Source organism: Xiphophorus hellerii, chromosome 20 (assembly GCF_003331165.1).
Source record: "Xiphophorus hellerii strain 12219 chromosome 20, Xiphophorus_hellerii-4.1, whole genome shotgun sequence".
In the NCBI taxonomy this organism is placed as follows: domain Eukaryota; kingdom Metazoa; phylum Chordata; class Actinopteri; order Cyprinodontiformes; family Poeciliidae; genus Xiphophorus; species Xiphophorus hellerii.
In genome coordinates, this window is record NC_045691.1 from 17,834,117 (window position 1) to 17,860,750 (window position 26,634).

The 26,634-nt window shown below is 37.9% G+C and overlaps 1 protein-coding gene across 1 annotated transcript; it reads right to left on the reverse strand.

Moving 5' to 3' along the window:
- On the reverse strand, window positions 1-25,475 carry LOC116710627 (sodium-dependent neutral amino acid transporter SLC6A17-like). Its single transcript, XM_032549770.1, has 12 exons — window positions 25,043-25,475; window positions 18,911-19,384; window positions 15,806-15,963; window positions 12,777-12,903; window positions 9,396-9,577; window positions 9,213-9,323; window positions 8,891-9,132; window positions 7,768-7,960; window positions 7,496-7,688; window positions 7,074-7,233; window positions 6,020-6,182; window positions 1-4,477 (listed from the first exon to the last, which is right to left on the reverse strand). The coding sequence occupies exons 2-12, from the start codon at window positions 19,191-19,193 to the stop codon at window positions 4,061-4,063; spliced, it is 2,229 nt and encodes a 742-aa protein (XP_032405661.1). The 5' UTR covers window positions 19,194-19,384; window positions 25,043-25,475; the 3' UTR covers window positions 1-4,060.
- Window positions 25,476-26,634: the final 1,159 nt, after the last annotated feature.

Below are 26,634 nucleotides of genomic sequence, written 5' to 3' on the forward strand. Positions count from 1 at the left end.
AGAGGTACGTTTGCTCTTTATTTACATTTTATATACCTATGTTTATAAGTTTTACATCACTTGTGAATCATTCATCCATACGACTGAGGAGAAACAAAGAGAGTCTGTAAAGGGATGTTTCTAAAGTGTCTCCAGTACAGATAACACCTGAAGTGTGAGCCCAGTAAGGCCCTGCACACACCAGTCTAACTCTACACAAACACACACATTTATAAATATAAACACACACACACATTCAAGTCTTAATTTCTTACAGTGTGTCCTTTCAGCCACAGTTGATGTGCTGTTAAAATGACAAGATATTGCTTTTACACTGACCTTAAATTTACTGCTATAGTTAATAAAATAAACACCAACTTTATTTGCTTTCTGGTGAACAAAGTGCATCAGTCACATTCATTTTTTACTTTTGTCACTTGTTAAGACGTTGCTATACTTCACATGAATAAAAACCTTCAAAATAGTTTGGTGGTTTGGATGCTTACATGACACACAGGAGGAATCTGACTCATGGGAAGTAAAACTACACACAAAAACACGACGCAGGGTTTACAGCCGCGCCAGCAGTCACATGAGTTTGATCATAAACCATAAAACATTTTAGACAAGATGAAAATGAGACTTCTGTTGTTTCTTGACCCGCCACTAGGTGGCAGAACATTTCAATACCTGTTGTGAAAGAACCCCTCTGTCATATTACTCTTACTCGGATTAGTTTTGGAAAACAATATTACCCAAGATATTGAATTGAGATAGTAGAGAATAACTCAGAATTAAACAAAAAGACAAAATCTTCCTTATGAAGGTGTCGATTCACCCTGGAGCTGGATGAAAACAATATTTTGGAACAAGGCTAATCAGAAAGATTTGGTCAGGCTAAAGAGAAGCATTGACTACGAAGCTAAGTGGTAAAGACCCTACATGTAATACTCTGAAGAGCCGCTGGGTGTCATAAAAGAGCAGTCGATGTGAATTTCTAAGGCTTGGAGGCGTAAACAAAACATATTTCTGAAGCTGCTGCCCTTCCGGTTTCCTGTCTAACCATGCCGGTGTATTGAATAACACCTGCGACACTCCATGGTCAAAATGTGTGTGAAACTAACAGCACCTGTTCTGGATGGTGCATGTACACTGAGATAACTGAGGAGGAATTCACAGTGTCCTGCTCCATCATGACCAAGTACTTTAGTTTTCTTGAAGGTTTTTTATTTTTCTGTTTTTGCCAAATTAATCTGAATGAAAATATGAGTGAAGAGTTTGCATAGTGTGAGATTATATGTAAGTTTATGAATTTGGCAGACAGTTTTCTCCAAAGTCACTTAAAAAAAGAGGAAATAATAATAATGCAGTTAATATCAAAGACCCTGTGCTGTCATCTATTGGTCTACGCTCTGCTCCATTAGGTCTAATTTTGCTAATTTGCACATTAAATGCATAAATATTTTTACTTTTTTAAAAAATTAATTCATCTATGCTCATCTTGAATTTGTTTGACAGCAACATCAAGAATAATCTATTTGTTTATATAATTGTAAATTCAGGCAGTAGGGGGTTAACCTTAAAGAAAGTTTACAGGAACATCTACCAACATGTTTCCTCGCTCCTATTATTCTTCTAATCCAAAGGCTTCTTCGCTACTGAGTTAAAATTTAGAAATGACTTACATTTTTTGAGACTATTTGACTGCTTGTGTGGCTGAAACCCCGTGGACAAGTGGTGAATATCGGTGCCTCACACGGCCCACCGTATGTGACAAAACCTCAACAGCGTTAATATCCAGCAGCATTTCCAGAGCTAATAACAACAAGCAACACCAAAAATAACACGGACAAATGCTTAAATACACAGAAGCCTCAAACAAAATGAAAATATATATTCTATGTTCTCATCTCTGTTCATCGTCGCTCAAATATAACAGCAAATATACAGCATAATAAAATAAATAGTCCATTTATAATTTAACACCTGTGCTTTGAATATTGTAATAGAAAAATAAATAAATGTGCAGCATGAACTAAGATGTGCTTTATTTTAACAATTAATTGATATCAGTGTGTAGAAAAAAAAATAACATCAGTACAATGGTCACAACTGAGCCTAAATTTAATTATACTAAACAGGTTTAGTATTCTACAAATATACAGAAGACTGCATGTTCGTGCTTGTAATGGTTGTGCAGCTGAACTGTCTAAGGCTTTCTGCAGTTCATACTATTAGCTGGCAGGTTAATGTTATTTAGGCTTTAACTTTGCAGGTTCCTCTGTCTTTTGGTCCAGCTTTGTCAATATTATTCATTATGATTTGTCATTTTTAGTTTGTGCTTTTATTTTTCTTTTCACATTCGACCTCTGTGCTGTTTGGGACGTACAGGAACCTCCACAGATACTGGCATGCCTGGAAAACATGGGTACTAAAGCCTTAAAATAAACAGCCGTTATGGAGACTTGGCAACCTCTGTAATACTATTTATTTTTACCAGATGTTTCACTAAGGCTGTCCTGTATTTAGTTAATGCCTTTAATTTTAGTTTATTAGTTTTTTCTTGTGTTCTGCTCTCTGTACATTGGTTTAGATTTGTATCCTGTGCTTAGTAGATCATTTTGTGCTCTTGTTCAGCTTCCTGTGTTTATTTCTGTATTCATTAGTCACGTTCCCTCAGTTTATATAATCAGGTTTTTCTCCCAGCTGCATCACATTCTCCTGATTCGTCACACCTGGCGTCGCTCATTAACCCTCCATGGTGAAAAACCTCTCAGTTTTTTACCAGATTCTCCTGATTGCCATCATGTTTTTGCTGCTTTCACTCTGTTTTACTTGGTTCTCTTGTTTTTTAAATATTCTCTTTAATTAACTCTATAACCATCACCGTGACGCTGCCACCTTGAGGTTTGCATTTGGGTACAGCTACAAATCTCTGTGTCATGTCAAATTTATATCAAAATTAAAGTTTTTAGACACTTTGATCAATAAATTTATTGCAAAAAAGAAATTGCAATAAATTGCCAATAATGACACCACACACGATTTTATTAAAAACAATTATTTTCTAGTGGTAATGTTTTTGTGCACACTGAATAAGTTTACAGGAACTGAAGAATTATTTTCTCAAAGAATTTTCTTTTAGTAAAATCAAGCTGCTACAATAGAGATTTAAACATTTTGTAGCTTTTCACACATCTTTACCAGGGAAGCCAGGAAGTGGAAAGGAAGCTGTTGTTAGTTATAGAAGTACATTTTGAATTGTGCATCTCTTTACCAATAAGACAATTACAATCAGTGATTTACTTGTGGACATGAATTGTAAAAATACACATGTGCTTTTGTAGCATCAATCAAACAGATTTGACTTCAGATTAGCTTTAAAGTAGCAGGAACATATTGTGCCTCCCACACATATAAAACATACCATATAGGGTTGTGTTCCAGTCTCATGAGTATAAAATAAAATTAATAAAATAAACTTTTACTCCAACTCAACACATGAGTCTCACATTCTTTGCCTGAATTCAAGTGTTTTGTTGTTTTTACTCTTTGGTGGAGAGTCTAAAACGACAAAACTTCTACATAACGTGACACGAGTGTGTGTGATGGAGAATGACATTGGTGCTTTAATCTCCACATAGTAAAATCTACAGGCTTCTCTAACTAACTGTACAGCCATATTTACAGACTGAACGAAGATCGCTACATAAAATCCTGAAGGTGGTTAACTTTGGGCTTGAATGAAACAGATTTGTACGTCTTTACAGCAGCCTTATATAAATATCACACAGAAACACATTCAGAAAACTAAATGTAGTTTTTTTTAGATGTTTTTTGTGTGTGTTCATCTCAGACTCACTGCATGTTGGACTAACAATACCTTGTTTTACCCAGTGTATGGCTTCAATCTGATCAAGAAAAGCAAAAAAAAACTGCTTTGAAGCATATACTTTACAGGAAAACTAACATTTTCTGTGTTGTACATGCTTCAAAACATTGTTTTGAAGGTTTTGTAATATCAGCAGGGAAAAGGCTGGAAGCTAAACTGCATGTTGGATTGGTTTTAGTAAGAGGAAAGTCAAGAGTCTGACTCTGGTGTGAGAGGTGTGAGAGGAGTAGGCGGCGTTGTTGGTGTCGTGGGACTTATCGCAGTGTTTTGGTAGCTCGTACCGTAGCAGACATTTGGAGACAGAGAGTTGGGATCCACAGATTTGTTCCCTGCAGGAGTCACGTAGGGTTTGCGGGCTACACCTGACAATGGCGTGTCGCCGGGCTTGGCACCGAGGATGAATCTGGCCTCGTCTTGTTCCTCAAGGTTGGAGATGTCTTTCATCATGGTTTTACGGTAGGAGACAGACAGCTTGTTGGAGCCGTCTGACATCAAGTTGAAGTGGCGTGCGACGAAGACGATTGGGAGAGGAAGCATGGCCACTATGATGAGAGCGAAGCACATGGCCAGAGCCCAGGGAGGGTAGCTTTGGAAACGTTCCTGAGCCTGTAGGGATAGACATGTACAGCTTAAAATAAACACAAGGAGAAATATTTACACTTCTAAAGATAGAACAGCTCCACTTCATGTCATATTCCTAAAACGTTTCTCATTTTATTAATTTACAGCCTCTTACTACAACGTATGTTTTGGGATAGACACAAAAAGTAGCACATAATTGTGAACCGGTACAAAAAGGATGCATACTTTTCAAAAATCTTTTACAAATCTGTAAAGTTATTGGTTACCAAATCATTTTGGTTTGTTTCTGTCACACTAATCTATGATAAAGTTCCTCCCAGTGCAGATTCAGTTACGCTCCAACAAAAAAATCAATCCAGTGAGTCATCCATGTTTATTGTTCTCCTCTGTTAACTCTTTCTATTCTTAACATCCATTTCATGAATAATTTCTTACTCCTCCTTCTTCTCAAATGATCATCACGGCTGGTTTGGCCATCGCTCTCATACGCAACTCTGCTTGATTCTCATCTCCCTTCAGCTTTCCATCTGGGATTTCTCCCATTAAACTGGAATCAGCGAATAGAAAGCAAAGTTGTAAATGATGCCATTGATTTTCTGCTACATTCTGCCTGTAGTTTTAGTTTTAGTTAGTTTTAGCAACAGCAGCAAAGGATGTGTCTGTTTTGGGCACAGACATGTTGAATTAACATTAATCTAATTGGGTAAAATTTTAAAATTCAACAGAGTCCACGCCTCCAGGAAGCAAGTGTTTCTCAATAGCAAAGAGCACAGACTATTTACGAAGAAAAGCATAAAACAAGAGGCTGGTTTTTACCAGGAAATGTCTTGGCAAGTTCTATCAATGACATTCAGTTCCTTATTTGGAGCCTTCTTCGGTCTTCTTCCTAAAGCCACCAGTCAGAAGACTCCAACAAGATTAATTAGCTTGAAGATTTGTGGACTTTGCGTTCACATGAAAGTCTCACCTGCCTCAACCTTTCACAGAACAGCTAAACAACAATTAACAGCTTGAGGAACCTCTCTCACTATTGCTAAGGCACTGACCCAAACAGCAAACCACAGCAACCAACAAAAAGCATAACTGGAGTCTAATAACACCAGTAGTTTTCTTACTGTTGCTGATCTATGGAGCAGAACAAAAACCTTTTGTCAACCATTATCGATGAAGCAGCTTTGGTCTCTTAATAGAGATTTTCTTGGGTTAGAAACAGAAACACATCGTCATGAAGTGGTTGTTGTAGGAGGTGGTGAGGATAGATGCGGTCAGACCCAGGTTAGGTGCAAAAATGAGTTTAATGACGTCCAAAGGTACACCAAGCCAGGAACCACAGGTGAGCAACACCAACAGGAAGTCTGGAAGGCCACAGTGGTATGATGATGGCACACGACTTGACAAGACAGCAAATGAAAAAAAGACCAGGATCGGACCGGGAACAGGGAACACAGGTGAGCTTTATTACATGACGGATTAATCAGGGGAACGAGAGGCAGCCGGGACAACACAGGAACTAAATTAACTGAAAAAACTCACAGAAAACCCAAACCCTCACACATATAAACTGACCAGGTCTTGAACCCAGGCGTTGTATCCAGGTGGGCTGATGGCCATCTCTATGACTGTGGCTGAGATGAGGACGATGAGACAAAGAGGAGAGACGTATTTCCACAGGTAGAAGTAGATTATAGACGGTCGAAAACCCAACATATCCTCCAAGTCTTGCATGAAGCTGACAAAAAGATGACAACAACAATTACACAAGACAAAATTACACAAGACAAAATTACACAAGAGTAGCAGGAACACAAAATTACTTCAAAAACATTATGACCCTTTTTGACCACATTTTTCCATTTAATAACAAGAGTCTTAAAGTTTTTATTTTATTGTAAAGCACTTTGTTGGAAATATGCTATATAAATAAATTTGACCTTTGACCTTGAACTTAAATCTGCTTGCATTGGTAGTTTTCATAATATACTGACACAAAGTGGACCATCATTTTAAAGGTTATTACAAATAAAATAAGAAAAATGTGGCATGTATTTGTACCTGACAAATATAAATTTTATAACATAAATAGCGCAAATAAAATAAAATATAGACAATAAAATATCACCAATAATCGGCTACAAAAGCTGATTATTGGTGACAGTGACCATCTAGACAAGGATATTTTTATATATTTGCCCTTGTAAAAAAACCTCTTGCAAATTCAGATTGGATGGTCAATGGCATTTTTAAAGGTTCACCAAAGATTATAGGCTGGATTTAAGTCTGGGCTTTGACTAGGCTGTCTGTAACTCTGGCTGTTTGGTCAGGGTTGTTGTCCTGCTAGAAAGTAAAACTCAAAACTTTTGCAACCTCTAAATGGGTTTCTTTCTGGATTATCCTGCATTTACCTCCATCAAATTGCACTTTAGGGGGATCCAAGTAAGGAATCACAAAATTACTGAATTTTATCTCTAAAAAAATAAAATTTAGGTCATTATTATGCTATTCTTTGCGATAAAATCCTAAAAGAGTGCTATAACGTTTTGGCTCTAACTTAACCTTAAGTCAGTCAGTGTGTATAAATACTTTTGTAAAGCACTTTCTACAATAACACACTCAGTCTTACCGTTTAGTGCCGTAAATCCAAGCGACAGAGACATTTTCCAGGATCACTACGACAGTGAGGGGCAAACCGGCTGAGTAATCATCAAACATGGTGACGAAATAATTTCCTGAACGCTGAACAAACAACAACCCACAGAGGAAGGCCACAATGCAGCAGCCCACTGAAAAAAACACACAGACAAGAGGAAACATCAGAGCTATTCTGAGAGGAATATGGAAAAATATCAACACTGTTTTCCAGCCCATTACTGGTTCCAAATCCTATTAATGCTTTACCATTCAATACACGTGTAGCATTGATACAAAGCTTAATGCAGGCTATTCCCGGATGTATTTTAATAAATCATAAGTGCTGAGTTCAGAGTTTGTGAGGGAGGAGGAAGGGAGTTGGGACAGGAAGTTGGTGGGGAGAGCTGGGAGTACCTGTTAAAAGCTCTTTCTGAACTTTGTAGGCGTCAAGGACGGGTGTGGTGATGCCAGTCATGGTGCCAATCATGCTGCCCAAGCCAAGGTTGATTAGCATGAAGAAGAACATTACAGACCAGAAAGGGGATGCTGGGAAATGGGTCATGGCCTCCGTGAAGGCAATGAAGGCCAGGCCGGTGCCCTGAACTGCCTACAGAGAGACGATCCAGGCAATGAGACGCTGTTCATGCTGTGGGTCAGCAGATTGTCGATGTGTCATAAACACTCGCCTTGTTGAGTTCGTCCTCCAGGACACAGGGCTCCAGACCCAGCTTGGCAAAGCCGTCCTCCTTTACCGTCTTGATGATGCTGTACACGTCAGCGTAGTCTGATGGGGTGAGATGGGAAAAGTTCACGTGAGGAGGAATGAGATCGTGACTCAGGACGTTGGAGTTGAGGTATCCCAGGATCTTTTCTCCATTTCTACAGACATTGAAAAGTAGAACGATCATGTAACAAACATACAGTTAATGACAGATATGAAGCTCAACAAGAACAAGCCACACCTGGACAGAAAATATGTTTTCAGCTTGAAGTGTACAAGAAATAAGGTCATAATTACACTCAGTGTTCTGTATATTTGCTTATTCTATTCTATTTACAGATAATAATCTACTTGAGCTTTAGTTTTTATACCAAACAAGAATAAATCTATAATGAAGTCTTAGAAAAACGATCAATAATAGGCTAGTCATTATATCTGTAGAGCATTTAAAGACTGTAACAGGGATAGCAGGGATTTTATTTACAAGTAATGGATGAGAGTTACTTTTCTATTCTTATACAATCTTTTCTGAACATTTTTTTCATACTGTGCTGTTTGAGCAATATGGACTGATGTTGACCTTAACTGGGGAATATAGAAAAGTTTTGCTAAATTGCTGGGTGTTCAATTTTGTGCACCGTTGCCTGTGCATTTTGTTAAAATATACATTGATATATTGCTTGATATGTGCATTGTTGGGCTGCATTGTTGCTTTACTTGGTGTATTTTTATTTATTTGTATATTATTGAATGGTGTGGTGCAACTGATCATAGTCCAATATGATCACAATCAAAAGTACAGTGCAAGTGTATTCTATTCCACATAATACTTATAAACATTTATTTTTCAAAAACATTTCTGTGTTCAATTCAGCGTGGAGCACAAACACAATTCTTTTTATTTTTATTTTAGTTTCTACAAAAATTAAGTAGCCAACCAGGATACTGCAACAGCAGATTGAAAATTAGTTAGCTTAAGCAGCTAAATAATGTCGGGAAATCACAACAAAACGTTTTTATGTGACGTAATCCAAACATTGTGCTCATATTACGGTTTTTATTTCACTGACAGCGAGTGTCGGACTTACTCTGCAACACATTTTTCATTCATGATGTTGGCCTTGAACCCCAGCACGGCGAACACCACCAGCGTGGCCAGAATTGAGGTGAAGAAGTTGATGAAGGAGACGAGCACAGCGTCGAAGTGGCAGTTGTTGTCCATTTTGTTGTAACTGGAGAAAGCTATGACGCCTCCGAACCCCAAACCCAGAGCAAAGAACACCTGAGTGGCTGCTTCCCTCCAAATCTGCGGCTCCAGCATCTTCTCCAGCTGAGAGACGAGGCGTGATTATTAGGAGCTACTTGACTGGTGGGTAGTTTCTGGAGGTAACATCATTTAATCAGGCTCACCTTTGGAGTAAACATATGAGCGATCCCATCTACTGATCCTTTGAGCATTAAACCTCTGACCAAGAAGCAGAAGAGCACCACATAAGGGAAAAGAGAGCTGAAGTACATCACCTGCAGAAGAAAAATGCACTCTAAGAAATGAAAAACATTGACGTTCTCTAATGTTTTCTCCATTCCCACTACCTTCCCAGAAGAGGCGATTCCTTTAATGACAGCAAGGCAGACAATTATCCAGGCCACCAGCAGAGATAAGGTCATTTTGATGTTGAGGCCGCCGCTCTCTGCGATGGTGCTGGTCGTGTTCAGAGTTTGCCGGTACCAGAAATATGTAGTGGCTGAGCTTTTGTCACACTCTGGCTCCACAACTGGACACAGCAAGGGGAGAATGAGAAGTTTTAAAAGCTATTTGGAAAAGAAACAGGTGTGGAAATTGAAGATGGTTTGTTTCTGATGAAAAGAGCCGATGCGAGGATGGACATTTGAAAATATATTGTAGCTGGGTATGTTTGCTCATGTTTCAATTTACCATCCAGTATAGTTAACACCTCTCAGATATACACAAGGTCATCTGTGGCTTAACATGCAGAGCATGAACCACCAGAGATTGCTTTCATTCCACACACATATTTATATTTTCCTATAATAATAAAAGGAACTTGCAGTATTGTGCAAAAGCAAGTAAATATGTCCTTTACAGATTGTTCTGCCTTTTGTAAGTTAAGCTGGACCAAGGTTTGAAAACCGCACTAGAACGCCCCCTGGTGGATATTTTGTATGTTGTTTTGTGACGCTAAAAAGAGAAAATAGATCCAAGATGGTGGAACGTAACACCGAATAGTTCGTTAAATTCAGCTGATTATTATCTTTACACGTTGTGTTTCAGACAAGATTTGTTCGTAAGTATTGGTTAATTGTGAAAATAATAATTGTCTCTTTGTTTTATGTAACGGTGATGTAAATAATTTGTGTGCTGAAGTCATTAAGGAAAATGTTTTTTTTAAATTTTATTTTAGCTCGCAGCAAGAATGGCTAATTTGCAATGTTCGTTTGCTAATACTAAGCCTCAGGGGCGCCGCCAGGAATCTTGGGCCCCATGACAAAAAATTAGATTGGGCCCCCCCAAGCAGCTGCTGTTACAATTTTTTGAGTCTATTTGACCCATAAAAAGCGTCACAATTTTAAAGGCTTGCAAGTGCCTTGCTTTCTTTGGTTCAGTACTGATACTAGCACAATATTTACTGCTCATGAATTTTACATCCAACAGTCCGCAAACAGTATGCAAGTAGGTTGCTTAAATTTTTTAAAATTAGTTTTAGATTACTGAAATATCTCTCCCCACGAGCAACAGTCAAAAGCAACGTGCAAAATGCACATAAAACAATCCAGACTTCTCATAAAATGCAGTACATAACTTTAATAAAAATATGTTTTCTCCATATTTGTTAAAGCTGTCACCATGTCTTGACAGTTTGTTATGAGACAGATAATCTGTGAAAACAATCAATCTTCTCCACCTCCTCCCTGAACTACTATTGCTGGCTAATGTAATGCAACATTCTGACCAAAACAACCAATCAGAACCAGGAGGAGGGTCTTAGCGCTGTCAATCACCCTTATTCACTTACTGCTAAATGTGCTAATGATGGAGAAACAACATATCATTACAGGAAAACTGTTTATCTGCCGTCATTGGTAACTATGCTAACTAGACTGAACATTTACAACAGGCTATGCTAGCTGCAGCATAGCACAGAGCGAGGGGGAGGAAGAATGAGCAGCCACATGAGATAGTGATTGACAGCACTAAAACTCTCCTCCTACCACTGATTGGTTGTTTCTAGCACTGGGAGAAAGCAGAGGAAATAGATTTTTCAGATTATCTCTCATACCATACTGTCACAACATAAGGACAGTTTTAACAAATATGTGAAAAAAAATATTTATATAAAAGTGACACACTGCAGCTTTAATTTCTCTTAGGAGGGACGTGGGCTAGAGCTGCTGCTGACTGACTCATCTAAGTGGTAAAAGGTACAAGTTAAATATATCAATATGTTGGTAATTTTTTTCCTTAATTCATTAAATGCTAGTGAAATGGGGGCAAACAGTAGTCTGTAGCTAAGCTAATTATGCTAAATGGTTGATAATCTCACACAGTCAATGTTTGATGCATTTGATCAAGCCTAGTGTTTGTTTTTGTGACACTAGATGGAGATTTGTCACCTGAATGGATTGTGAAATATTAAATTTGCTGATGTTGCTTCTCGTTCTGAGCAGCTGAATCTATTTTCCCTGGTTTACGGTCAGTAGCCCAGCTTTGCTGAGTCATACATGAGCTGGGTGTTTATTTGCTGCTCTTGTTTTTATTACCGCTAATCTATTGAACTTCTGAGTCCATTTGCCTTTCAGTAGAAAGATCCTGACAGAAAAATACAGAGATGTGACATTAAGCTTCTTAAACCAGGGGTGTCTAATGCTGACTACGCCATGAGTCAAACAGGCTTAATGTTTACTCATAAAATTGCCCTGTTTAGATAACTTAGATAAAAATGAACAGTTAAGGGATTGTAAATCAAAAGTTGTCTTGTTATTGAAGGGAAAATGCAAAAATCAAACACTAGCAAAATTTTAAAAAATATCTTTTGCTTTTTCTGCACTTTATGCCATGCGTGGCATCATTTCTTGTTTAGTTTTAGCTTTTAAGCTAACAAGGGGAATGGATTACATAACTATTGTCTGATTTTTGATGTTCTTCAAAAACAGTGATGTACACATTGAACTGAGTTTGTTGTGGTTGCAGAACCCACATGTATTTTTCTCTACACTGACTGGATCCAGTGTATATAAATAAAATTGACTTTGATATTGGTGTAAGTGCTACATAGCGGGGTGTGGGTGCAATTAATAATAGATGTATAAATTTTACTCAAGGGCAGGATACAAAATTGCACTGAAATGAGACAAATCTAATGCAACATTTTAAAAAAATTGAGAAAACCTGATTATTAGCTTTTGTTGCTAACTGTGGCTTGTTGAGCAGAATTATCTCACGTTCCCATTTTGCAACTGAAATGATTAAGTTGGGTGTGGAGTCCTTATAATATGCAACTATATTTCCATCTTTTAAAAATCATAATATTTCAACATTTAAATGAAAAAAACTTAACTGTTTAAAATATTAGACAATAATTTGACTGTCTTCTCCTCTGCACTGACTAGTTCATTCTTAATTTCTGTATAGCATCTTTCTGTACAACCACCACGTAATAACTGGCTTTATATAGGTCACTCTTTTAGTGACATTTGGTTTACTGTGGTAATAAAATCTGACATTTATTATCCTTGTCAGAATTTCCTCTCCAGCCCAGACACGACAATTTGATCATAAAATTCATATTTTGTGCTAACTATTGGAAGTCATGTGACCTCATTAACGTCACTGTTTTTGCTTGCGTTTCTTCAGTTTTGCTCTGTTTCCGCTGTGTTTTCCACGACCTTCAAAACCCCTATATATCAGTGAAATACATATGTGTGTTTTTTAATGTGAGATTTGATGTCACTCACTGGCTATTGTCCCATTCTTCCTAATCGGACAGTCGCTCCATGGCAACGGGTACTGGAAAGACTGGAAAAAGTAGAAGATGCTCCAACCAATGATGACGTTGTAGTAGAGACCTACAAAACCACAAACCTAGATAGATAGATAGATAGATAGATAGATAGATAGATAGATAGATAGATAGATAGATAGATATTCAACATTTTAATGCAGAATAACATCTGTGCAATGCAAGAATAGCATTCATTTGAGGCAGGAGGATGTAAATGTTCCAAGCTGCTGCCAGTCTTCTTTACAATCTTTCCAGCAAGGACATTCAGACTCTAAATAAGGTTTGGGAAAGCATGAATAATTAAAGTCTTCTCTTTTCAGCAGTGATCTTCTCTGAGGTATTTATAGCCACAACTTCACTGCCAGTCGTGCTACTCTGAATAAAGGCTGCCCTGCATCCTCAAACACATGAGTGACGTCCACAAACCACAGAGGGAGCTCATATACATACAAACACATGCAGCATGCAGGTATGTTGACTGTCTCTGGTAGCTGTGCACACTGTTGGTTTTCTATCAGTCAGTTTCATATTTTAATCGTCTGGACTGGTTTCACTTAACGTGTGTAACTTGTCAAAAATTAATCAGTTGAGTTTACCACCTTCCTCATAAGTTACCAGCAAAATTATGTAGAGAGCATACAGCGGTAAAACTAGTTGACCAAATGTACTGGAGCTCCAACTGGGTTGCTGGGTAACGTGGCAGGGCTCTGCCAGGGTTGCTAGGTAACGGCGCAGTGCCCCTTGACTTAAAAGTCTGGAGGTTTCTGACGGCTCATTTTCCAGACATCAAAAAACATGAATTTATTTCCAAAGCAGCTGGGCGTTTTTTAATCGCTTGGGTTGTTTTTAGAAGTAGCTGAAACTGAAATAGAAGTATAAAAACATGCAAAATGTGAATTTTGTATAAAAAGTCCCCTTTAAGAACCACCTACCCATTGTTTTTACACATAAATAATATAAAAAATACAATCCACTGTTATAAATTACCTTTAGAAACCACTGAAATGGTAAGTAGGCAGCAAAATTTTGGAAGGCAAGTCTGGCCAAGAGAAGAAATGTTCTCTTAGCTACACGTTATCTTCATGTTTTTAATATTTAGCATGCTAACTAAGGCTCATTATGTCAGAAATGTAGCTCTAAAATTTAATTTTCCAAGATTTTGAGCATGTTCTCTCCACGTTCTGGGTAACTGATGACTTTAAATTTTCCTTAGGTGGGACTGTGTGTCTGATTGCTCTGTGTGTCTCTGTGTTGTGATGGACTGTCATCCTGTTTGCTCGTACATCCAATCGAGAAGATCTGAGACAATATTTCATCTTCCTAAGCTCATTCCCGCTGCAACAACAAAACAAAATAATTTCAGTTTTTTCCTTTTTTATTGCCTTATAACACAGGTCTCAAACTCCAGTCCTCAAGGGCCGGTATCCTGCAACCTTTAGATGTGCCTCTGCTGCACCACACCTGAATAGAATAATTAGGTCATTAAGGCTCTGTAGAACTGATCTACACAAGGAGGAGGTAATTAAGTCATTTCATTCCAGTGTTTTGTACCTGTGGCACATCTAAAAACTGCAGGACAGCGGCCCTCGAGGCCTGGAGTTTGACACCCCTGCCTTATAATCTTTCCAGGACCGTTGGCGTAGCTGTTTGCTCCAGATAAGCAAACAACTGAGACTTCAGCTTTAACTCAGCTGCTCACGCATGCTGATGATCTGTGATTAAAGCATTTTGTTTGCAGTGTGACGAACCCTGCAGGTCTATTTGTGCTTGGGTTGGGATTTCTCCTTTGTTCTGCAACGCTGGTTACTGTGATAGAGAACACCTGGGGACCTGGTGAGTCCCTCGGCAATTTAAAGCAGACAAAATTTACAATATTTGATTTACATGAAGGCACACGTGTTACAATTGAAACCATATACAGTACAGACCAAAAGTTTAGACACACCTTCTAATTCAATGGGTTTTCTTTATTTTCATGACTATTTATAAGGCAAGAAATCCCACTTATTAACCTGACAGGGCACAGCTATGAAGTGAAAACCATTTCAGGTTTCTACCTCTTGAAGCTCATCAAGAAAATGCAGAGTGTGTGCAAAGCAGTAATCACAGCAAAAGGTTGCTACTTTGAAGAAACTAGAATATAAGGGGTATTTTCAGTTGTTTTACACTTTTTTGTTTAGTGCATATTTCCACATGTGTTATTCATAGTTTTGATGCCTTCAGTGTGAATCTACAATGTCAATAGTCATGAAAATAAAGGAAACTCATTGAATTAAAAGGTGTGTCCAAACTTTTGGTCTGTACTGTACCTACATACTCCAAAATGAAAAGACATAGACATTTTTTTCTTACTAAATGAAGTTAAATCAGACCAAACTTTTCTTGTTTTATGTCAGTTTGAATTACCAATACTATTTGCTAAATGCCAGAAAACTTATTGAGAACATTTTTTGTACTCTCTCCAATTAAGCACTCTGCATGTCACTGATTGGACTGATCTTTACACCACACTACAGAAGCTTTGATCTTTAATTTTAAATTGAAAATTTAGAGATTTTTTATGCATGGTGTGTTTCCCTTCATGAGGCTTTGAAGTGGTTCATAATTTCAGCTTCAAGCTCTTATTTTCCCCTTCAACTAAGAAAAGCAGTGACGGAATGTTTTCCACCAAATGCTCTTTATTTTATTTATTTCAAAAATTAATAATTGGTTATGGTTTTCTTCAATAATTTCATGTCTGGTTGCATAAAGCCTTCTTTCTTTTTACCTTGGCTGTAAGTATTATAAATGCTTACTGATGCAGAAAAGGGACATGCTCATAAATCACACCGAGCTTTGTCTTGTTATACTTTCATAGCTGCACATTCAGCATTTTGTTCCTCTTCAGGATTTAAGAGCTGATACAAAAACATAAACTCCCAAATTCTTATCATACGTGCATCTAAATCATTCACTGTTAAAGAGAAAAAAATGCATGAGTACCATCAGACTTGACATCCCAATCCCACCGAGACGTGGACAGACGTAGTTCCATACTCCGATGCTCCCACGTCTTATCTTCTGACCCACAGCCAGCTCCAAGAAGAAGAGCGGGATGCCGATAATGAGGAGGAGGATGAAATAAGGGACCAAATATGCACCTGAAAGACAGAAAAATGGGTTTTAAAAAATTATTTATTCATTAAATTTCCCAGTTTGCTTAAAGGTGTCCTATCATGCTTTCTTGAACAGGTTAGGATAGATCTGTCGGCTGTATAAAACATGTTTGTTACATTTTTTGTACAAAATAATTCTTGAATAAGATTTTAGTCTGGTCAGTTCTGCCTATTTTTTTAGCTCAGAATGAGATGTTTTCAGGCCTCCTGTCACTTTAAATCCTATTAAGTTGCTGCCTATGCCCCCAACTTAACCTTTACAGTCGCATGAGAAAACGTCTGTAAACAAACACGCACTTATACAAATGTACGTATTTGAAAAGCAGAAGTAGGGCCTCCTACGCAACCAACAAGAATGCAACAACTGACTTCCAGATGGTAAGTCAATAACAAAATGCTTGTCTTTTCCAGTAGCCATTATACAGCATACACAGCAGTAAATTCAGCTGACCAAATGGACTGGAGCTCTGCTTAGGTTGCTAGGTAACGGCTCACTGATTTTGGTTTTTGAAAGGCCAAATTTTTCAGACACCAAAAATAAATTATTGCCATAAAACAGCTGAGTATTTTTTATTGCTCAGGTTGTTTTTAGAAACAGCTGAGACCCAAATAGAAGCAGAAAAATTTACAAAATGTGAAATTTACATAATAGGTGCTCTTTAACTGAATATACTGAATTTAAAACAGTCAGTCCCCTCCCCCCCCACACAGATGTTTTACACAACACAAGAAGTCAAACACGAAGAGAAAGAAGGAACAAAATGATGGACAATGTTTTAAAAAGGGAGATGTATGAGAGGGGAAAAAAGCACGATGGGACAGTAGAATAAAGACAATAAATTACACGTGAAAAATGGCAGCCAGCCAAGACTCCCAACCAGACGGCTTTGAGGAAATAAATTGAGCTTATAGGCATTAAACTGTTTGCTTTCGTAGTAAATCAGACAGAAGCAGCAGAGCTGAAAACAGTCGGGACAATTAAAGCGTCAACACTTCGGTCCATTACGCCAAGATGTTGATCCTGATAGTGAAAATACACAGTTCATGCCTCCGGTTCCATACATGCATCCCAGACAAAGTAAAGCCTATAAAGTTACAGCGACACGTTTCCTCCAGCTCCTGTTTACAGGAGGATTGGTTCAGCCCAGTCCAGCCAGGCCCGGCCCGGCCCGGCCCGGCCCGGCCTGCCTGCCAGCTGTAGTAATCAATAGTGCAGCTATATTTAGGCCTTTTCAGCACAATGCAGCTGCTCTCTTAGCAGTTGTGCTCTGAATGAAAGCGATGAGCCGCTTTTGATGGCTGAGCTCTGAGGTGAACTGCTGAATGACTTTCTTCAGCTTCACAGAGGAACCAAGAAGCGAAGTGGCATACATCTGCAAATTATCTACATTTTAACATGAATATTGCTTCAAAATATGATTTCCTTATGGATTATTAGAAGTAGTCAACATAGTTTTCCTAAAAAAAGTGAGGTCTCAAACTCAAATCCAAAAATAATTATTTTATCAGATAGATTTTCAGGAACAGAAAAAGAAAACTTAAATCATGTCAACATCACATCTTCCACACATTAAGAGCTGCACTGCTCACTCGTCTGTTTTGATTTGTTTCCTTACACGTCTGCAGACCAACATCTTCAGGCATTGCTGAAGTTTGAAATATGCTCTCATGTTGGTAATTAGAGGTTTATGCTCTGATGCCTCTTTGTAATTGACTTGCATTGTCATTTACTGCTGTTTGATCGCAGCGATTGCATTACATCTGCTCTGGATTGAATATCATAACACATGCGACTTATATACAGAGCATCTGGAAAATATTCACAGCACTTCACTTTTTCCACACACTATGCATTTTTGTTATATATTCACTAAAATACTCCTAATTGTCTTTAGGTGTGTGTGCATGGTTGGTAGTTTGTCCTGTAGACACACAGGACAAACTACCAAAAATTTGTTTTGTGTGCACACAAATTTGTACCAAAATGAATTACATTTATCTGAACTGTCTTGAAATAAAAAGTGGATATATATTTTTTCCCCTCCAGGGGGTCTTTTGTGGGCTCTAGTGTCCCTTATATGACAGTAGGCTGACAGGAAACAGGGAAGGAGAGGGGGGAAATATCGTCAGGTCCGGGAGTCGAACCCGCGACGGCCACGTCGCGGACTCAAGGCCTCCAAATACGGGTCGCGCTAACCACTACGCCACCACGGCACGCCTCGAAAAGTGGATATATTTAAATAAAAGTAACCTGAACCTATCTGAATTTCAGTAAACTGAGATGAACTGTGACCATATATAAATACTAATAATCACATTCAGTCCACTGTTAGCTCATGAATTAAAACTGTTGTCTAAACAAGACATTCCAGATAAAAGAGTAGCACAATTACCAAAATGTTTATAGCAGGTTAAAAAGGTTTTACTTCACATTATAAAACTGGGTTAGATGGACGACCTTGGCCACTCTGTCAATAGCATATTTTTATTTATAAGGACATATTAGAACTTCTTCCTTTGTATTTGTTTACGAATATGAAGGAGAACGTTCTCTACATTGTGAGAACTTATTTATAATTTATGTGACTGAAATCTGAACTGAACTTGGAAAGAAACATTTTCAGTTTTCTGCCCCATTTTCTTGAAGAAAATCATGGACCTAAAGCAGGAGCTGTGTTTTAACCTAAATGTTTTAAGGTTTTTCTTACTGATTTTGAGAAGAAATCATCTGCCTGTAAATGTTTCACACAACGAATCTCTGAGTTAATTAATTAATTAATTACGGTGTTACCTTTTTCTGTGAATGTTCTATAAGGAGAGTTTTAATCTCAATTGGATTTTTCTGGTGAAATAAAGGCGAAGAAAGAAAAGTCAAATCCTCCTTCCTCTGTGCTTCTTGTAATTCAGTGTTGAACATTTTCACCCTGCTCACCTCCTCCGTTCTTTTGGCAGAGGTACGGGAATCGCCAGACGTTTCCGAGCCCCACAGAGAAGCCCACCTGGGCCAGGATGTACTGCAGCTTGCTGTTCCACGCCGGCCGGCCGTCATTCTCGGGGACTTCTATCTGAGGGATCTTCTTCCCTGCGGCCGCTCCCACGTTCAGGGAGCTGCTCTTGTAATCGAGAGGCTCCTCGTGGGCGAGCAGGTCGGCCACCGACTCCGTGACGTGCTCATGGCTCTGCTCGCGCTGCACCACCTTGCTGGTCTTAGGCATCGGGGAGGCTGGGGGGTCCGGGAAGAGGTGTGGGGATGGACAGAGAGAAAAAGAAGAAGGAAAAAAAAGAGGACAGAGAGGTAGCAACTGAGAGGAGGAGAGAAATTACTGACAGAAGAGGAGTGGGGAGAAGAGATGAATGGATGAAGATGTGAGGAAGAGCCTGAAGGGTCCAGTACTCGGTACCAGTTCTGCATTTGGAGAATCAGAAACACAAAATGTGTTTCAAAACCAAGAACAAATATAGTGGACAGATGTTAACAAAACTTTCATGCTTCTTCTACCTTACTGTGGTCTTTAATTATGACTTCAATTAGCTGCTACACTGAAACATTTAGTTGTGTCTACTGTCTTCTGCCCTTTAAGTCAAATACATTTAGTGAGTTTTCGATTTTTAACCTAAATGTGTGAGTTTGTGAAACATAAATCTACAGTAGCAAATTATGTTAACTTTTTATTAAAAAACCTCAAAGAGTTGAATAAACTAGAGTTTTTAGGTTGGCAATTAAAAAATAATGAAAAAAGAAAAGAGTGGGAACTGTTTCCCAGAATGCTTAGCGGCTTGTTTTTGTATCCTGAGACGTAAGCATGTTACATTGATCTGATTCTTGTCTGTTATTAAGGCAAATGTTTATTTTAATGCAACTTTCAGAAATTTTGCTCATGTAATTTGAAACAACAATTTAAATCATTCTAAAAGTTATTTTAACTTGATAACATGAGTGAAAATAATAGAGATTAAATATTATTTGGTTTAAATCGCAGCGTTCGGTTAAAACTCACAATTCAAGATTAACGAACAAAGTTTAGACAACTTGTTTTTTTGTTGTTAAATCAACTTCATGAACTTTAATTTCTGAGTTAACGCAAAATCATTTTTCTTGTTGACTGAATTGGCATTTTCAAGGCAGCAGATGGACTTTAATTTTCAAGTTAAACCACCTTCAAATGTTTTACAGTGTACTGGTAATGCTAATGGTTCTCAAGTCATGAACTCGGTTCAGGGTCATTCTTCCCCTAATGTAACATTTTTGCTCCCAAAGTTTTCAATCCTGAAAATTGTTCTGTTTAATTTCCCTGCTTTGAAAAGCTTAGCTCCAGCGATGCTTTTTTCGCTCTGCAAATCCTCTAATCCCCTAAAGCATTGCAGTAACATGCTTCCCGGCCCCTTTTTTCAGGGAACGATTGCTGTCATGCAACAGTAGTGGAGGAGGTAAACATGATGCTTTGGATGCAGAACCCTCGCGTGTGTTTTCCTGATCCACATCACATGCTCCTCTGCTGGTTAATAAGCCGCTTCTCTGTTTAAAAAAACCCCCATCTGGAGCAAAACTGTAAACGTTGTACGATGTTTCATCAAAAGAAAGGAATGAAGGTAAATATCTGCTGTGATTAAGATTCAATTCTGCCATGAATTTTTTACTACTGAAAGCTTTTACAACAACAGAACTGAAATGTGAATCCCACATCCTGCTTCCCAACACAAAAAAAAATAAATCAGAAATTAAAATATGATTCTGTAGCAGAATCATCCACTTTCGCCTAAAATCAATTTCTACAAAACCTTTCACCATGTGATTTATTAGAAAGATAGAGAATGAAAAAATACCGAAAATACAGATTGAAAATACTCTTTTTGTGTTCAAAATTACAATGAATGTTTCATAAATCTCCAACTTTAAATAATCTCTGTTCAGTGAAAAATAATCAAGCAGAGGTCTAACTTGTAAACATGTAAGATTTTAAAATAGAGACAAATAAATGCATTGTTGACGTTTTTAAAACAGCACAAAACAAATCCTTTAATTTTGCATCAATCTTTGTCTACCAACACTTCAGCTCCAACAGCTTATGCCATCAGGCAAATGTGGCATTCAGCAATATTTAGTAACAATAGTAAACACCGAAGCGTGTATACAGAAATCAAAAAGTGTTTAATGATCAGTTAAATCATTTTTTTAAAACTTATTTTGCGGTCTCCCTTTAAGTTTATAGCCACCTTAAGTAGTAAGCCTTATGGCCACATCACTACTGAATAAAATGTATTTTATTTATGTCTATTTTATTAACATTTGTTAATAAAATGTTACAGTAGTAACCATACAATTTTCTACTATTTTAATTGTAGGAAATTTTTATGTATTTGTTTATAATTATAACAATTTTCCTCACTAATTAAAAAAGACTTTCTATTTTATTTTACCTTTAAATTTGCCATCACTTTGTATTTCGTCGCTGTCTGTTCCTCTATGTTTCTTTGAGTTTGTATTTTTTTTTAATAATTTTTGTTCACTTTTATTTTTTTAGCATAGTCACAAATCTATTGAGCCATATGTTCTTCATTTTGGTAGGTTTGGTCTTCCATAGATTTAAGAGAAAGACCTGAAATGCCCCACAAACCCTCTCAGCAGGAAGTTACATATTTGCAATGTGTTATTCTTTGTAAAAACAGATTTCCTTTTTCCGCATGTGAGGATGAGCTGCTGATGCAATAATCCACAAGTCATGGTAATCCTGGGCGCATTAGCCAGAGCCCCTCCTCCCCTGTGCTGCTTTCCAACTTGTCATTCATTCCCACTCTACAGCACACAAGACACGTAATGTGAGCCGTGGCTGCATCATCCTTTCAGCTCCAGGCACACATCAGCTCACAGCACCAATAATCCTGCTGGAAAATAAAACAAATCGACCCAGAATGGAAATGAACTCGGCCAATGATGAGAGTCGAAGCCTCAGAGCAGCTGAGAGGAATTCCTCCTTCATCGTTTATTAGCTTGTCCTTGAAATATGTCAACTTTTTTGTGTAAAAATCCAAAGTTTCCATAAGTTAGACCAACACAACTAAACGTCTCCCACAGTCACATTTTTCTTGCCGCCCTTATTTTTTTCTATTTCTTTGTTCAAAGATTACTCTTGCATTTAACGCCGTCTATTTTCACATAAACTCCAACCAGCTGCTCCACCACCATTGATGAGCAGCAGACCCACATCATTATGCTGCCACTGCCGTGTTCCTGCATGGGGTTGGCATTAGGCTGAAATGATTCATCAAATTTATCGTGAGGAATCGATTATTGAAATAATCGCCAACTAATTTAGTAATCGATTAATCGTTAACTGAAGTATGCAAAAGGCAATTTGCAAAAAAAAAAAACACAACAAAATATTCAGAGGAATAATTAAACCAAAACTGCATAAAAATATATAAATTTTAAATTTAAGATAAATAAACAACACCTTAAACTGTACAAATATTTAATCCAAAACTCCTTAAGTGCCATAATTGTAGTGCCGCCTAGCTCAAATTGACTAAATTAATCCTATACTCAATAAAATATTAATATTTAAAAGAAATTAATTGAACTGCTTGTTTGCATTTTAATGTACTTCCAATATTGTCTACAAAAGGTTAAGTGGTTAAATGAAGAATCTGTAGAATGTGACAATTTTCAAAATCTGCTTGATCATCAGAATAATTGGTATGATAATTGATTACCAAAATAATAGTTAGCTGGTGTGTTCAGCAGCATGTGCAGTGTAAACTTCATTATTCCTGCTCTTCCATAAAAAACAGACTTGTAGAGTGAATGGTTGTCAGCAGGTTCAACCTGAGCTGTGGATTTATTTCAAGAGTCTGTTCTACTTTTTCTGCGTTTAAATGGTTGATTTATGTATTTGGATTATTTGTGGTTCTTGTTTTCTGTCACATAATGTCTTTCCTCTTAGTTTTTTGATTCTTTTGTTCTGTTTCTTGTGTATTGTTTTAGTTTTGTGCCCATTTGTTCCATCTAACTTAATTTTGTACTAATATAGTCACTTTTCTTCAGCTTCTCTGCCCCCTACATGTTTCACTTGATTAGCACCATCTAGTTCAATTAAAAATATGTTATTAATCCGAGAAGGAAATTAAATGTAGCTCATATTAAACAATTTATTGAAAGAGTTGTTGTTGAGGCTGATAGCTGTGCAGAAGAAGGATCTCCTGTCATGGCATTCAATCATCTCCCAGCAGCTAATAGCTGATGTTCCCCAGAAGAACATCTGGATTTAAACTGAGAATAAATGTTAAGATGCACAGCTGTTTGTACTTTGGGTTCCATTTATGTTCCTGATTTGATCAGTTTTGTTACTTTTTACTTTAATCTTGCCATTTTAGTTTATCCTGTCCTTTTGTATTCTGTTATAAGTGTTCTGTTATATTAGTTTCATTATTTTCTCTTCCATTTGTAGTTTCTCTGTGTCTAATATTTGTTTGTTTCTGTCCTTCTCTCAGCCTGTCAGTCTGCTCCTCTTCCCAGATGTTTTCCATTCCCTGGTTTCCCTTCAGCCTTTTCCTCTTATCTTAAATGACAATCAAATCTCCTCGATTGGAGTTTATTAAGCTTTCTGCTGGTGTCAGTTTGTCTTTTTATAAATTGTAAAATGAAAGTGTTTATTCCTCATCATTAAACACTATAATTATTTCTCCATCAAGACAACAACAGTTTCAGACAGCAGACCTGCAGAGAAATCTTCATCTCATCCTAATTAGATTTTGCTTTCACATATCAATAACATCCAGTGAAATGAGGGATAATTGGCAGCTTTCGGAAGTTTCGGATAGGATCATGAAACTCGATCTGTTGTTTTGATAAAAATGTGCAGACAACCAAATGGGGATTCTTTTTAACTCATTTTATAGGGGTCAAGAGCAGGGCGATTTTAAGTTTTTTGAGTTTTCTGCTCCTTATCAAGTACAGAAAATAAAATTTAAAAAAATCATTTTTTCCCTATCAGTTGTTTTATTACAGTATATGCACAGATCAGATTTGGAAATCTCGTTGTGCAGATGTTTCTCCAGGGCTGCACCAAGCTTGACAGAGGCCGATAAAATAACTTCATTTGGAAAAATGAAACTTTATTGGAAATTATGGGAATTATAGGGAAGTTAACTGGAGAATATTAGATATAAATATTTTGTCTTATCATGGCCAGACATCAATGCCAAAAACAATGAATATTCACCAGATTTATCCAATAGTTTAGTCAAAACGAGCTTCACTGTATGCAGCAATTAGAATTAAATATGTGGCCTCGGTTTTCCAGGTTTGCGTAAGTGATGGAGGAACACGGTGCATGTAGGAGGCGTGGCCTCAAAACCCCTGCAGTGAGCAGAGAGCTGGGTGAATGTGACTGACTGTGTTCTTGCATTAAATCTGGTTTCATTCTATTCAGTATTATACAAAATAAATGTCACTTAATTAACCATATTTAAGAACCCCTGGCTTGTACAGCCAAGTTTGAATGTTTATTGTTTATTCCTGTTTAATTTACGCTAACTCCAATAAATTCTTGCTAATTTCCAAGGAAAGCTTCCAAATTTTAAAATTTCAAACCTCTTCTGTGAGTATTTCACAGTCTCTGGACTAGTTTACATTAATCGTCGACTCACTTTATGACGATAAACTCATCAAACTGAATAAAGGCATTTATCCTGAATCTGGAACACAGCGAAACTACTTCAAATCAGAGCCACGCAGACTCCTGGACGACCTCAAAAGCGTCACGCCGGAGCCCCGCTGAGCAGAGCAGCTGGCACATGTGGATATGTTTGCTCCTCATGAGGGATGCATCGACTTCCAAACACAGCCAAGGTCAAGCACGTTTGTTTCCTGACCTCCGCCCAAAACAGCAGCACGTTTTCCTCCTCAAGACGCTCAAATTTAGACAACTTAGTAAGATTTAAACATCAAAGTTTCTCTGCTATTTTAATACAGGATACGAGAAATTCCCAACTGTGCCGAGAAGGCATCTCAACTTCTGCAGTGAACCAGTCCACATCATGCATTTATAAAACTAGCCCTGCTTACCGTGGGTATCTTGGCAGCGATGTCCTCCGATTAAAATGAACGCGGTTGTCGGATGATTACACGGAGAGATAAACGAGCACATCCACAGAGCAGATCGGGTGTTTGGTCCAGACTGAGCGCTCGCAGGACTCTGAGGACGGACGGAGCATCACATGCTGAGCTGAACATCTGACGGGCAGGGAGGAGAGTCCGGAGCGCACCGTGACGCACAAACACCGCGCATTATACGCGCTGACGGACCGACATCTGCCGCTCCAGCACTGGTTGTCTGGACGCTGGACTCCGTCTCATCCATCCGAAGGGGGGAAACTGCGAGGATAAATTAAGAAAGTGAGCGTTGCCTCGTTGAATTTTTCAGATTGGTTGGAATCCGATGAATATGACAGTAACTTTCACCTGTGTTGTAAAAATCACTACCGATAAACTCGGTTCAGTAAAGATCTCCTTACTGTCTTCTGACGGTAGAAATAATAATAATAAAAAAAATCTTTTTTTAAAAAACTCAAATAAAGTGGTAGAATAACCCTTGTGTTGGGTTATGAGTTTCAACCGAATTTTTGGTTAAACTGGGTCAATTTAACCCAACATTTGGTTAGTAGCCATAACCCGATGTGTTGGGTGAAACCATCAACCCAACCCAGTTGAGTTAAAACACCCCAGCGTTGGGTTGGTCCATATTTGACCGACCCTGGATTACAAATTGGGTTGTTTTTAACCCAGCAGTCTTTACTGTGAAGTTACTACAGTAACTTCTTCTAAACTAAATAAACCAATGGGTAACTGTTGTGTCAGCAGCTCCTTTTTAAAGTTGCATTGGTTGTTTTTGGTTGTTGTTATTGTTTTTTTTTTTTTGCTATTGTATAATGTTAATCTACAAATTAGCATTACAAGTTCAATTTCAAAACTTTCTGACCTGTATGATCAAGAAGTTGCCTAAACAGAACTTGTCTGATATGAAGCTGGAGTTTTGTAGCAGGACCTTCGGCTTTGTAGCTGATTTAAAACCATTCTGGAAAGACAACCGAGTCAAAACAGAGGCTCTTTGTAAATTATCTCATGTGCTCAGAGTTTTTGTGACCAAGGATGGGACAACCAGGTTGGTTTAAATAGATTTTTGTGAAGGCGTTTTTGAATCCAGTCAGAACCAGAGCCTATTAGAAATGTAGCTTTGAAAACAGAATCCAGGAAAATGTAAAATTGCTCCAAAACTGAAGGCAGCCTCCAGATAATCCAGTTTGTTGATCAAGCTGTGGGTGTCTGGAGTCGGACTGGGCGGTCTCTGCTCTATTAAGACCTTGGCACGTCTGCAGCAGACACGGACCCCCAGGGGACCATAAATCACACCCAACACAATATTTTTTAGCACCACAGAGATCCAGGAGGAAGATAGTATCGAGTGGCCATTTTTCATCCTCACCTGATAGATTTATTTTCCCCACATGTCCGCCTCCCTGGCTGTTGTAGTAAAATGTGTTTCATCAATTGAGGTCTGAATATTGAGTAAATACACCAGATTGAACCCATATTAGGCTGTAAACATGATTAAAACAAGCATCTGTTCAGTTTAAAATGTGTGTTTTTGTGCTTTACTG

What these genes read in the sequence shown, in the direction of transcription:
- LOC116710627 (XM_032549770.1), bottom strand. Translation starts at nt 19,193, where the DNA reads ATGCCTAAGACCAGCAAGGTGGTGCAGCGCGAGCAGAGCCATGAGCAC. An exon ending in TGGAGGACGAACTCAACAAG is followed by an intron (nt 7,689 to 7,767) that starts GCGAGTGTTTAT and finishes GTCTCTCTGTAG; the next exon opens with GCAGTTCAGGGCACCGGCCT. An exon ending in TCAGAAAGAGCTTTTAACAG is followed by an intron (nt 7,234 to 7,495) that starts GTACTCCCAGCT and finishes TGTTTTTTTCAG; the next exon opens with TGGGCTGCTGCATTGTGGCC.